The following is a 14,059-nucleotide window of genomic DNA, read 5'->3' on the forward strand; positions in this document are numbered from 1 at the left end:
CTCAGAATTTTTTGACTGAAATAATTTTATTAATAACTACTATTAACAATGATTTGGATTATAAATATTGGCAAGCCTAACTTCAGTTATCGTAGGTAAATTCAAAATTTCAGTCACTGTGTTTCAATACCAATTTCAGTTCCGACACCCAGTCTGGGTCATCCTCCTCGAAGTCCCTAAAAACAGATTTCAAAATGTTATTTTGCAAAGCGAAATACAACTTTATAAATCTTTGTTTGCTTTTTTTTCCCTAAAATTACCCTACAACTAGGAGAAATTATGTTAAAAATATCAACACAAGAGACATTTCCTGCAGCACTGTGATTAAGGAACCAATAGGGATTCTCTTTTGAATTTACCCAAGTAAGTTTTATCAAAAGCAAAACCAAATGCATATATTAAGCTACTGCAAATGTGTTGATATTAACAGTTTGCAGCTGAACTGCAGTAATACATGCCTAAGTAATTCATCTCCAAGTGCCACAAAAATAAACAATGACATAAACTGAGCTAAGATTCCAAGAAAACCCCCCAAAACATACACACATCTGTAAAATACAGTATTTCTGTTCAGAATGTGTTGATGCACACTCTGATCTTTCAAAAACAGGAAAAGTGGGTCACTAACATAAACAGAACATTGAAGTTAAAAAGTTTCTACAAATCTGTCTCAATAAGTAGGTACCAAAGTGATTTTACTGCCCTATGCATGAAAGAGTAGGAAGAATAATACACAAATACAGCAAACATACCACTAGGCAAGTGGATTTGCCGCTGGTTATCTGATTTCAAGGTCGGAGTACAAAGACGTTTCATGTAAGAAGGTTTTACGCTTTACTGTGGATCTAATTTCACCTCATGCTTTCATTTTTGCAAAGTCATCAGCAAAAACAATCTCCTGATAACAAGCAACCTGTTTAATCTCAACACCATAAACAACTATAAATATAGCAAAGAAAACCTGATATCAAATCAGATATCAGATATCAAATAAGATACCAAATGTTACTAAATTTTAATATTATGTAAGAGAGAGATGGATTTAGATGTCGAGAAAAATTTTGATTTTTTTTTTTTTTCAGGGGAATGTCTTTTGGTAAAATCACTTTAAGGAACCAAAGAAAACAAAAATACAAGGATGTCATTTGGACATACGTGTCATCTTCATCAGATCTAGACTCAAGTCCCTCAGAATCTATGACAATAGCTTCATGTTCACCATCTACTTCATCAGATGCTTCAGTTTCATCGGAAAGTGGACCTCTAAATACATTTTCAGAAGCTTTGAAAGTATAAAAATGAAAATGTCACCAAAATCCTTTAATTTTAAAAATAAAATTATTAAGATTATAAATACAATATAGACTTTCTAACTCGTCTCCAGTTCTTAGCAGATTCCAGTACAAGCTGTTACCTATTTTAAGTGGGGAAATAAACTAATAACACAACTGAAGTGCAGACCAAGTATTTATGACTGTGGCTGTGCACATCTATAGACTACAGTTATTTTTTGCCATGCCATCTTACCATCCTGTCTTCAAAACAGGGCGCTACTGATTTAGTAAAGGTGTATGTACCTGATGGGGCTACAGCCCATTTATTGCACCTCCCTAACGCATACACCAGGCCACTTAGCAGGATGGAGACTGAGACTGCATGGCTCTGCAGTCGCTGCATTTATGTCACAACCTTATGCAGCTATTGAGCTGCAAGCGAAAGCTCTTCATAAAGAGATGTGGTGGAGATGTGCAATCACTCATGAATTCTCAGCTTGGGTTTTTGTAATCCCACATTTCATTTGGCAAACTTTAAAAAAACCAAACCAGCCTGTTGTGACATGAACTCAAGTGCACAAGCTCTATACATAGTGGCTATGTATGTAAAAAAAAAAAAAAAATATTAATAAACCTGTTTGCAAAAATGTTTGCCCACAAACTGGGAATTTACCTGGTTTATAAATTGTGTATGTTTTAAATGCTAAGCTGACATCTGCATTACTGAGAATGTTCATCAGGGTCTGAGGAGTTTCCTTGTTCCACTGCTTACGTGGCTTTTTTTCACTGTAGTTTATAACACAGCCACCTAGGTATAAAATCATTAATAAATACTACTTAGACAAAATTGCATTAGCAGTGCGGATTACAAAGATCACATTCAAGAGAGAAATACAGCAAGAAAAGAGTCTAGATGTTTCCCATCTGTAGCACTGCTGACCTTTCAACGTGCTGAGGTTGACACTATCAGCATTAAGAGGAAAGAAAATTATGGAAGGCCACAGCGGAGCCTTCTGCTAGCAGGGAGCCAGCAGAAACTGCCTGAGCGGTGTGAGGAGTCAGAGTCTCTGCAAGCTTATTTAGTGGCTTTATAAATCTCACAAAATGGAGCCTGTGGCCATTTCTGTGCCTTTTAATAGCAGAACACCTAAATACATGCATTATTCTGTCCTCTTCCCTTGCCCCGAATATAATTATCATGTAATGTTCCTACCACAACTTGGGAATTTCCTGACTACTCATATCTTGATTATTTATTTCAATAGCATCTATTCACATTTACTTAGAATACATATCCATAATCACATGAAACAATTATAACAATCACATACAGTGTGGGGCATTTTAAAATTGAAACTTTTTTCAGAAGAAACCCCATGTTGAGTGTTCTAATTAACAGCTGTGGATGTGGAAGAAGAATCTCTGCCTCACATCTGAGGTACATCATTAATAGTTCTTGTCATTGGCATTATCTCTATGTTAAATGACAACAGAAGTAGAGGTACGGATGTTACATGCTCCCAATAGTATGCTGTACTTGAAAGACAGGCAGCTGCATTCTGCATCAAATTAATTCCTCAGTGTTACCCGCACAAACGGCGTATCAAGAGGAGTGTTGGTAGGATAATTTCTTAGTGATGATTATAATTTTAGGGTTGCTAATGTGGCTTTCATCAGTCTTTGCAATCCTCCTGTCACACAAGACCACTAAGAAATTCTCTTCAGCACAGCGGACTTTTTGAGTGTTGTTAATACAACATTTTACAATTATTTTTACATCATTTTAAATATGCCCTGTAAAGTTTTGGCTTTTAAAAATCTGTAAAAAACCACTGATATTACTTTAATTAAAACCACATTTAATTAAATCTTACTTTTAGCCTCTTCAGATGTAAAACTGGAAGAAAGCAAGGATGCATTTTCCAGGACATCCACTACAGTGTTGGAAATCTTCTTTTCCCACTGCCTCCTGTGGGGATGTGGCAAATCAGTAATTCCTGGGAGGACGTCAGAAGTTTCTACTGTAATTGCAACAAAAAAAGGGATGATAACCAGCATCTAATTTGATTCTCTGTCCATGCAAACTAGTTCTAAGCATACAGCACTTCACTAACAGTGACATTTGGTTCTGTGGGTGCAAGACTGAACTTGGTAAGAGTTCCCCATATATTTACTCTATACCAAATGTTTTCAACACTTTGGCCAAGATTTTTTTTTTTAATTTGTTTTTTTCAATCTCAGATGAGCAGTGAGGATCAATATAATTGCAGAAGTAACAGACAGTGGCATGGTTTTCTATAGGTGCAGACTTGGATGCTCTACCTGTTTAAATGGCTGGATCATTGACATTTAGATATCACTACATAGAAGGAAATGCATCAGCCTTAAAACTGTAAAACTTACCCTCTTCATCAGATTTCCTTTCTTGCTTTGTGCTTTCACTCAAATCCGTCATAATATTTTTCCTTTCTAAGGGACTATGCTTGCTTTCATCTTTACGTTGCTTTAAAAGCATAAAGACTGTATTAAACATTATCCTTGTTGTCGAGAAAAACAAAGCAGTAATATTAACATGGCATTATTTTAGTTTTGCTATTAAGTGGCTGGCCTAAAGATCTGAAAACTAAACCACTGACACCATGAAGCCAATTGCAATTGCACTGTATCTATTATTGCACTGCATTTCACACTGCATGCCCTTTTTTGACGGACAATCTCAGTTTTTGAAGCTAAGCACATATGTAGTTACTTGATGCAATTTGTGGTTTTATTTTTTTACATTTAAGAACAGTAGCAATATAAAGATAAATGAGTCATATTCCCAGGGAAAACAAGATGCACCCAAATATTAAGCTGCTCAGATTTACAGGTCTATTAAAAGAAAAAAAATAAGCCCTACTGGCAGCATGTTTTGAAAAATATACTCAATATGGCTGAGCCAGGCTGTGCTATAATGTACCCACAGGTGACTTCTTGTCCACCTGTGACTTAATTCTCCTCACCTGAAATCTCAGCATGGGCCCTAAAACCTAGTGAGAATTATGTCCAGGCTAGACTGTTTCCACAGCAGCCTGTTGAAAATATGTCCCTAAAGCAAAGAAAATGCATCAATTTTTGCAGTATCCCGAAACTTAGAAAAACAGGAGAGGGGGGGTTGGGGTTGGGGTTTTTTTGACAGGATTATAAGGAAATCTACTTTGGAACTAAACTAAATGTGGGAAGCATCAAAAAGTTACAGTGGTGGGAAATGCACAGGAAAACCGTGCAATTTGAACACAGATGACAGCTGACCTAGTAGGCTGATCTATGGTTTAGCATACCAATAATTTTCCATATGAACTTTTCTATAATACAGAACATTCTAAATTACTAAAATACAAATATTTTATTTATATTTGAATACTTACCCTATTTTCTTTCTTATTATTTGAGCTTCCACCAGCCATGACATTACCTGATACATTAAGGAACAGGTTCAAGAGTTAATACCTTTAGCAAACAGTTGTGGTAAAGTGGTATTCCAGAGGTATGACAGCAACGCCACTGAACCAAGCAATGAAAATTACATGAAAGCTTCTTCACACTTCTGTCAGTGTAGCTCATTCTCAACAGGGAGTCCCTCTACTATTCAGTTCCAAATGTGTACAAATTTTGGTGTAGCTAAATTTATGCAGAAGAAAAAATCCAACATTCTCTCTAAAAATTAAATAATGAAAATAACTTGCTTCACCATATTCTGGCAAAGAAAGCACTGTCATATTTAAAATATATGCAACAGCTAAAAGTTTTGCTTATTTTAAAATTGAAAGGTTTAATTCTAGCACAAGTCTTAAGACTTACAATGTATGTATTGCAGCTCTGCACCGTACTTCTCATGCTGGAATGTAATTTACGGCCTTCAAGCATTTTTCCATACAAGTTCAATAATATGAAATTTTGAAGTAATTAAAAGTAGCTTTGAACATATAATAATGTCTTATAGCTGTATTTAAGATCTTACAATTCCTAGTCATTTTGTCATTCCATACTGTCCTGGTGTCAGCTGGGATAGAGTTAGTTTTCTTCCTAGAAAGGAAGAAAGCAACACTTACATCAAGAAAAATGTTGCTGACTTACCCTTTGGTGTTGCTGCATTGCCTTCATGTTTCTTGGTTTCCTTTAACACCTGCTCAAGCTCATTTGTCATCTGGAATGTGTATGAAGAGATGCAAGTACTGTACCATTTTAAACTTTCCCAAATTACTGTATGTGCTATTTGTTAAAAATAGACTTACTATACAAAAGCACTGTTACAGCTAACAGCTAACAATATCTAATTTTAGCAGCATCACGTCAATATTCAACTTTTATTTTCAAAACAAATGCTTCTAAAGACTCAGTTTTCTGAGAAGTCTACAACTGTATTTATGGCTTTTAGAGTAAGACCTACACAACACTACATTTCATATTGTTACACGCTAACAAACTACAAAAGAAACTTATTTAGTATCTAAAATGTAGATACTATTGTTTAAATCTAGAGACAAAGAATATACCGTACCTCAGAAGGCAAGCGATTTTTTATAAGTTTGGTTAAGCAACCTCTTGCAAGAATAGTACTGGCTGATGGACGATTCTGGGGATTTTTCTTCAACATCTGTTTTGTTAAGTAATGAAGTTCATAGGAATAGTGAGATGGTAGTGGATTGTAGGACCCTTTGCATATCTTAAGGATGAGATGTTTCCAACTATTGGCTTGAAACTGCATTAAAAATAAATGAACATTAGAGCAGAGAGTTTAAGCATAAGATAAAAAGCAGCTGACATAATTTAAGAGCAACTTTAACATTTATTATATAAAAACGCATGGTATGTATCTATGTAGGCTCCCTATTACCATACTGATTTGGCTCCCAGTTTGACAGTTTCAGGGCTCTAATTCAGACGTGTAGAATAATGACCCTGAGTGAACACATCAGTAACTTTCCTTTACATTTTGTAGGGCTATTACATAGGCATTTAATTATGTTAACAATGACAGAAATATAATTTGCTGAGAATGAAAACATCACAGCTTGCATACAAAGTTTGACTAAAAACAGATCATAATGGACACTGCAAACAATAACCTGTACAACTGGAAACCAGGTGGGAGTTAATCCTATAAATTTAGGATTGTTCAAACTTTTTTTTTGTAGGAATATAGCATTGAGAAAATTTGGATCATCTTAGTGTCCTTTACTTCATATACTTGAGATCAGAATCAAACTGTAAGTGAGTGAAACTGTAAGCCAGGAAAGATGCAGACTTCGATCTAAAAAAAAAGAATAATCATCAAAAGTAGCCTATCAAGGCACAAATATCCTCTTGCAAATCTACATGAAATGGCTGAAGTTGTTACTTTTCTCAGCTAACTGCTAACCAATCTTCAGTCAGGAACTCCTGCTTCCAAGTACAAGTCATCGGAGACTGCAATGTCAGCAGGGACAGCTATAACCGCGGATGGAAACAGCCTGAGCTAAAATGGCTGAGAACTACGATCTCCATGCAAAACCAGCTTTCTTTTGGTACACGCCACTGGCTTGGCTGCAGGGTGCCAAGCATCCACGGCGTGTGGCATCCTTTTATATCACCTCTGATAGATTATGCAAGCACATACGTGACCTTCACCTAAAAACAGACACATAACATTTCACTGCCACTAAAAAGGGAAGAATGCTCCACCCCTTGGTATCCCAGCTCTGAGTACTGCCGGAATAGATGTGACACTGCCAAAGCCTTGCCACAGACCTACGTAGGCTAACACACGCCTATGCACGGACTCCTTTATCACTCAGTCACATACAGTATAAACTTCTAAACTCTTGTGCTGCTAGCAGTTACAGCTGCATTAGCTCAATGAAATGAAACTGCTGCTTATAAAAAGCTAAGACAAAATGACCTTAAATTAGGATGATCTCATTTTCTTGCAAAACAAATATGTCCTGATAAGGGCTCTTGTGTTAGCCATGTGTCTGTATATAGAAGCCAGAGGAAGTTAACACATAGGAAGCATAGCATCAACACTGTAAAAGACGGTGTCCCAGAAATAAGAGAGACTGAACCATCCATCAAGGTTCCTGCTGTCCCAATAGGACAGTGATTTGAAAATTAAGCAAACAGGTGTATCACTGATGTGGTACAACACTGCTTATCACTTACTATATTTTGCTATACTTGCATACAGTATATGCTCGTTAGCAAAGATTTTGAGTGTCCTTGCCTCCATCTTTAGTGATCATCTTGATCCTGTAAAACACAATGCTCATTGCAACGTCCCTGCAGATATCTGGAACCAGACTGGCAGCTGCTGGACTCCTTAATAAGGCCCAGATCACCTCACTGATATTGAGGAAAATGAACCAAGAAAGAAAAAAAAAGAATTTTTTTCTAACAATTTAGAAAATCGAGTGTTTGACAGAAGGGTCCAATAGGTCCAAGAGCTGCTGAAAAAACAGAAGGCATGTAGTGGAGGAGGGGTGGGAAGGGTGGAGCAATACTTCCCTCTTTCAGAAGCAGCAGCAAACACATCAGTCAAATAAATAATTGGCTGTGAATCCATCAAACTACAGCTAACTGCTAATTAAATTTTAAGGAATTCCAAAACTTTTCTCATAGCAATAAAGCTATACTTACTGGATGTCTAAGAGTGCACAGCTCATATAGAATACATCCCAGAGACCATATATCACTGTAGGTATGGAGAAAGATGAGAAATTTTGAGCCAAAAATTACAATTTAATATCCTGCCTAGAAAAAGTAAAATTCATTATGTGTACATAACTGAATTGAATAAACTAAAAATAAATGTAAGTAACCATGAAAGACAATACAATTATATGTTTAACCTCTCCAGTGGAAATGATCTTGCTTATTTTAAAAAAGGATGATTGTCATACAGTTGTAGTTGGCTTTTTGTTCCCAGAATGTCTCCTAAGCAATTTGCTGCAACAATATTTATCCCTCCATACTTCAAAGCCTTTGTATTCCACGTCCCTTAACATCAGATGGCAGATACACGATCCTAATTCTGAGAGCTGGAATCCTGGCCTTGCCAATGAGAATTCTCCTACTGAGAAAAAAACCGTCATCTTCCACCCAAAGTGAGTACTGCCACCTGCACAAGAAGCAACTGATGTCCTTCTTGCAAGAGGAGCAGAAAAAACTTAAGCACTAGAAGGTTTCTTCCTTCCTGTGAAAAATGAGTCACTTGGTTCAGGTACACCTAGGGTCACAGAACAGTTCTAGGGGAGGGGATATAAAATTACTTAGCATTTGGGAGTCTGGGAGGAAGCTGTAAACATCATGCTATCAAGATGCTCTCAGAAGTTCTTGCATAAGGACCAGAATAACTGGGCTCTATAAATCCAAGTCATCAGTTCTGTAGCCATTATCCCTACATTATCAGGACGGGCAAGAAGAGCTTAAAAAATAAGACCAGCCAAAAGACACAAACACATACATATGTATGTGCATACATACATACGTGTGTATGTATATATTTACTCTCCCAAACGCACAGAGGTCTGCACACCAGTTTTCAAACTTTTAAGACTAAAGATATTGTACACTCAGTTACCTAAGTAAAGAGGAATTTAGGCCTTTTCATCTTAAAAAAGCTGTAATTACCTCTTTCTAAATGTTCCTCAGCTCATATCTTCTCCAAACCAAATACGGATAAGCCACAAAGCCAGATTGAGACAACAATAAAAAGACGTACATCAGTCAGGCATTATTTGTCACCACTGAAAACATGAATACCTTTTGTTGTTGTATGGCATGCTTTCCCATATTTCTGGAGGTACGTAATAAGGAGTTCCCACATATGTGCAAGCATATGACGCTGGACTATTGAAATGACAAAGAAGAAACGCCAGATGAAAAGTAATTATTTAAGAGATCTGTACTATTAATCAATGGTAAAATAGAACTTTACACCACTGAGATCAGTGGAGATATGCACATACTGTGCAAGAAGGCGCGCAGATCCAAAATCTCCCAATTTGACTTTTCCATTTTGAGTGAGGAAGACGTTCTGCATTTCAAGAGAAGGACAGATTTACATACTGAAATATTCTTCTAGGAAACATTTCTGTAGTTTGTATATACAGAAAACACAGCGACAATCACTTCTGATATTTTATCTTTATATTTCCTTTTACTTGCTTCTCCTAATACTTCTATCAAAAAAAAGTTAAGAACTATGTTGTGTTCAAAGGGAGATGGAAAGGTTATATGGGCCTAAAGCCCCAGCATCAGTAGCAGAGGAAGAATCAGAGCTTAGAAATGCCTTAATCTCTATGCTGTACTCAAACTACTAAGGTCACACTTTCTTCTGGATTTCTGTCTTTCTGCTAGGAAAGAGTAAAAAAGAAAAAATGAGAGGCAAGATATTTACAAACTGCATACTCCATACACGTTTTATACTCCTGTTGTTGTTTTAAATTATATGCAGTCTCTCACAAGCAATTGGTGCTACCAGCAGTGTGGATATGAAGGGTATAGCTATACTTAGATAATGTTTACACCCGCAATATTACATCATTCCATACACTCAACAATTGCATTTACCTGATATTCTTAAGCCTAAATGAAAAACACAGCATGTAGCAGTAACAGGAAATTATGAAAGAGGGAGTTGAACTTTTGCATGCAGAAGAGAGTTCATTAATGGCAACAAAACTCACTCTTACCTTGGATTTGATATCCCTGTGCAACACACGTTTATCATGAATGTGCTTCACACCCAGGCACATCTCCACAAACCATTGAAGGATCTGAAAAGAGTAACTAAGAGTTATAACGGCTCAATGCTGTATATAATGAATACTTCACTAATAGATAAAAAAACATGAAGAAAGAAAAAAAAAATCATGTTCAGAATATCTGGGAGTTAAAAGTAACTCTAGCACAATGGCCTCCAGTCAGCATGAAAGACTGAATTCTTTAAGATAAAGTATATTTTAACATGGCAGAAGGAACGTTTGCTACCTGTGTCTAGAAAACCCTAATAATACATAACGATAATGACGCTAGGGAGTCAAAACGTGGCACTTTATCTGACAGTCATTTTATAAGCATGTCAATTACAATTTCATAGTAAACTATCAAATTAAAAACAAAAACAAAAAACCCCACACTAAGATAAATACTGTTTCTAAAAGGAAACACATTCTTTTTAGAAGCACAAAATAAAGTTCTTAGAGATGCTTGGCCAATCTAAATATTAGATTAGGTGAGGATTCTGGTCTTTTCATGTTAACTAAGATGATGCTTCTAACTGTGGCAGGAAGCAGGTTGGACCTTCTCCTAAGTAATTTCATAGCCTCTGCGACAAAAGGAGTTAATGCCTGCTGTATGGTTTAAACGTTTAATTGCTACATAAAATGCAAGCATTTAGTCTCCTGGCTTGTTTCATTTATCTTACTAGAGTGCTTTATTTACTTTTCATTTGCAGTACCTCTTACTGTGCTTTAAATTCTGGCTGAAGTTTGTGTTAAATTCTTACTTAATTGCATAAATTTATGCATGCAAACCTGACTCTGTTTTTCACACTGCCTGCACAATTCTCAGATACAGACAGCAATATCTTTTTTATTCCTTTCAGTCTAATTCTCATCCTGTTCTGCTGGAAATTATCAAAGAAATAATGCTTCTATTCTATCTATAAGTGTCTTCGTTTCATTTAAGATACTTCAAGGTGTTCATATATCTATAATTTGTTTTATGCGATGCAGGGTGCTTCAGTTTACACAAAAAAGGATTCCTAGGTCCTTGGTTCAAAACAATGTCTTTTCTTACCGTATCTTCAGGGAAGAACTTTCCTCTTTGGCGTTTAATCTTTTGCATCAGATCTCCATCATCACAATATTCCATCACTATATACAGATGTCCATCAGCTAAATTTTAGGTAATTTAAGAATAATTAGTATTTTCATTAGCAGGGTAAGTATATTATTTTTACTATAAAGCTCCGACTACATGCTATGTATTATATATTACAATAAACGTGGTTTTTGTTTATAACGTATTATAAACAACAAAAAAAGTGATCTTGATCCTTCAGGTATATGCAACTTTAAACAAATAAAGATATTTTAAGTTTTTATATTTACCTTCAAATGATTCTTTATAGGCAACAATATTTGGATGTTTCATTTTAGCCAAAAGAACTGCTTCCTTCCTAGAGTTCTCTACATCAGATGAAGACTGAAAATGTAAGTACACTTATATAAATGTCACACTAACGGATTTTCATATACACACACAATGCACCTCACTTTCCAAAAGGAAAATATTTTTAAGAATTGTTCTTCAGTTATTTTAAGAAGTCATTTAGAAACTTGAAAACCCCATCAATTTTTAATCTATGGTTTATTACTAGCTGAAGACTTCGCGTTTTGGGAATTTGGTTTTTTTTTAATTTGAGAGGATATTTTCCTACTTCAGTTAATGACTTTTTCTATTTTAAAAATGCAGAAGTATGTAACAAAGCAGCACACACTGACTTTGGAACAGCTGACAGTCTACACTGCATGAACTCAGTATAAAGCCAAGTGCCCAGGTATTAACTGAGTTTCAGCCTCAATAAAGCCAGTGTCTCCCATTTTGTGATTTTTTTGGTTAGCTAAGTGCAGAGAAGGTAGCCTGAATATCTGGTTGCCAGCAATAACATGAGGCTAATTTCCTCATTAGGTATTGCAGATGAAATCTGTGTTCTAGTGAAATCAACAGGAATCCAGCCATCCAGGCATCAGGGGAACAGGGGTTTCATTCCGAGCGTCCTCCTATGTGCTATACTTCCCAAAATGTAACCACACACTTTCTGAAACAGATCAGATTTTGCTACTTTGCTTACTATCAACAACATAGACTCAGACATAGTTATATAGTAGCCATACTATGCAACTGTCTAATACACAAAACTCTCAGCGTTTCAAAAATGTATCCAGAATTCTGATTTTTTTAAAATTTTGTTTAAGTGGTGCGTGAGGTAATGTACGTGTCACGCTTACCATAGGAAGTCTTATTTCCTTTATTGCATACTTCTGATCACTGAGTCTATGATGAACTAGAAGAGCTCTGCCAAAGGATCCCTGTCCTAGTACTTTCAACACTTTGTATTCTTCCATGCTTTTTAAGCCTAGGTCCAACACTTCTCTTCAAACACTCTCTTTCACAGGATGATCTTCTAAACTCTGTCATGACCTTGATCCATTTTTTGAAATTTGTTGTTAATATAATCTGCATGAGAAAAAAATCCCCACAAAATAATGAGAATGGGTGATAGATATGGGTACCTACAACTGTTCAGCATTACCATAAATACAATTCCAATCACTGTTACTTTGATTTTGCTGAAAATGAGGCCTTCAGAAAGTTCAACTCAAAGTATCATACAGTGTATCTCCGCAATTTTTTTTTATTTTGAATGCTAAGGCTTTTTGAAAATGTAAATTATAGCCCTACAACTTAGCATCTTCTTTTTGTTACCTGCACTTCTGCAGGTGGTTTCATAACACTAAACAAAACTCACAGGCACAATAATATAAACAATAAGCTTCAAGCATCCAGTGACAATTCTCACCTAAAACAGCATAAGCAGAATCAAACTGGAAAAAAGTTACCAGTGTTCATGTGTAAAGACCTCAACGACTGGCAGATTTAGAATAGAATAGAATAGAATAGAATAGAATAGAATAGAATAGAATAGAATAGAATAGAATAGAATAGTCCAGTTGGAAGGGACCTACAATGACCATCCAGTCCAACTGCCTGACCACTTCAGGGCTGACCAAAAGTTAAAGCACGGTATTAATGGCATTGCCCAAATGCCTCGTAAACACTGACAGGCTTGGGGCATCGACCACCTCTCTAGGAAGCCTGTTCCAATGTTTGACCACCCACTCGGTAAAGAAATACTTCCTAATGTGAAGTCTAAGCCTCCCCTGGCACAGCTTTGAACCATTCCCATGCACCCTATCACTGGATTTACAGACTATGTGCTTTCTTCAAAATGTTGGTACTTTTAAGTTAGTTATTCACGATTCAAACATCACTTTATGTATACACCTGTGTGCACACAGTATTTTTAATGGGCTGATGAATTGTTTTTAGAAGGCATCTCAGGGCTTCGTTGTTTCTGAAAGGTTAAAATGCCGATTTATTCAGAGGCTGAAAAATAAACACATTGATTAACTGACTGAAAGCACCTAAATAATGACTAAAGATGGCGTTTTTCAGGGGAACGGGCACACTCGGTGCGTGCTTCACATTAATAGCAGTTACACCTGGTAGCTACGGCTCGGTTTCCCGTGAAGAGGGGAGGGGAAAGCCGAAGCCCGCCCCGAGCCCCTCAAGCCCCGCCGGACCCTCAACGCGTGAGGCGCGGAGGCGGTACTCACCTCCGAGGGCCGCGCAAACCGCCGAGGCCTCCGCCCGGCGCCTGAGGAAAGGCCCTCGGGCAGGCCCGGCGCTTGCTCCACAGCCGAGCCGGGCAGCAGCACCAGCCTCCGCACGCCGGGCTGGGGGCGGAGGGTCGGGAAGGAGGACGGCGCTGCCACGGAGGCCGGGCGGGACCGGGGGCGCGGGCGGGGCGGACGCCCCGCCCGCGCCCCCGGTCCCGCCCGGCCTCCGTGGCAGCTCCGCGTGCGGTCGTAGCGGCCCAGCCCTCCATGGAGGCTTTCCGCTTTTGTTCCTCAGAACAAGCAAATGGGGCTTATTCCCGGTATTTATTAACGTTAAACACCACCCCCCCCCCATGCCCA

The 14,059-nt window shown here is 37.4% G+C and overlaps 1 protein-coding gene across 2 annotated transcripts; it reads right to left on the reverse strand.

The window, feature by feature from the left end:
- Nucleotides 1-16: 16 nt before the first annotated feature.
- Nucleotides 17-13,800, reverse strand: NEK3 (NIMA related kinase 3). Of its 2 annotated transcripts, XM_076364170.1 has the most exons (16): nt 13,697-13,764; nt 12,308-12,536; nt 11,408-11,501; nt 11,094-11,191; nt 9,986-10,069; nt 9,260-9,327; nt 9,054-9,140; nt 7,929-7,983; nt 5,815-6,015; nt 5,391-5,460; nt 4,682-4,728; nt 3,678-3,777; nt 3,149-3,295; nt 1,948-2,082; nt 1,156-1,282; nt 17-176 (listed from the first exon to the last, which is right to left on the reverse strand). In XM_076364170.1, the coding sequence occupies exons 2-16, from the start codon at nt 12,422-12,424 to the stop codon at nt 110-112; spliced, it is 1,497 nt and encodes a 498-aa protein (XP_076220285.1). In that variant the 5' UTR covers nt 12,425-12,536; nt 13,697-13,764; the 3' UTR covers nt 17-109. The 2 variants fall into 2 exon arrangements, with proteins under 2 accessions (XP_076220285.1, XP_076220286.1); XM_076364171.1 differs by lacking the exon at nt 12,308-12,536 and having other exon boundaries at nt 13,697-13,800.
- Nucleotides 13,801-14,059: the final 259 nt, after the last annotated feature.

The sequence above is a fragment of the Aptenodytes patagonicus genome, chromosome 1, assembly GCF_965638725.1.
Source record: "Aptenodytes patagonicus chromosome 1, bAptPat1.pri.cur, whole genome shotgun sequence".
NCBI lineage: Eukaryota > Metazoa > Chordata > Aves > Sphenisciformes > Spheniscidae > Aptenodytes > Aptenodytes patagonicus.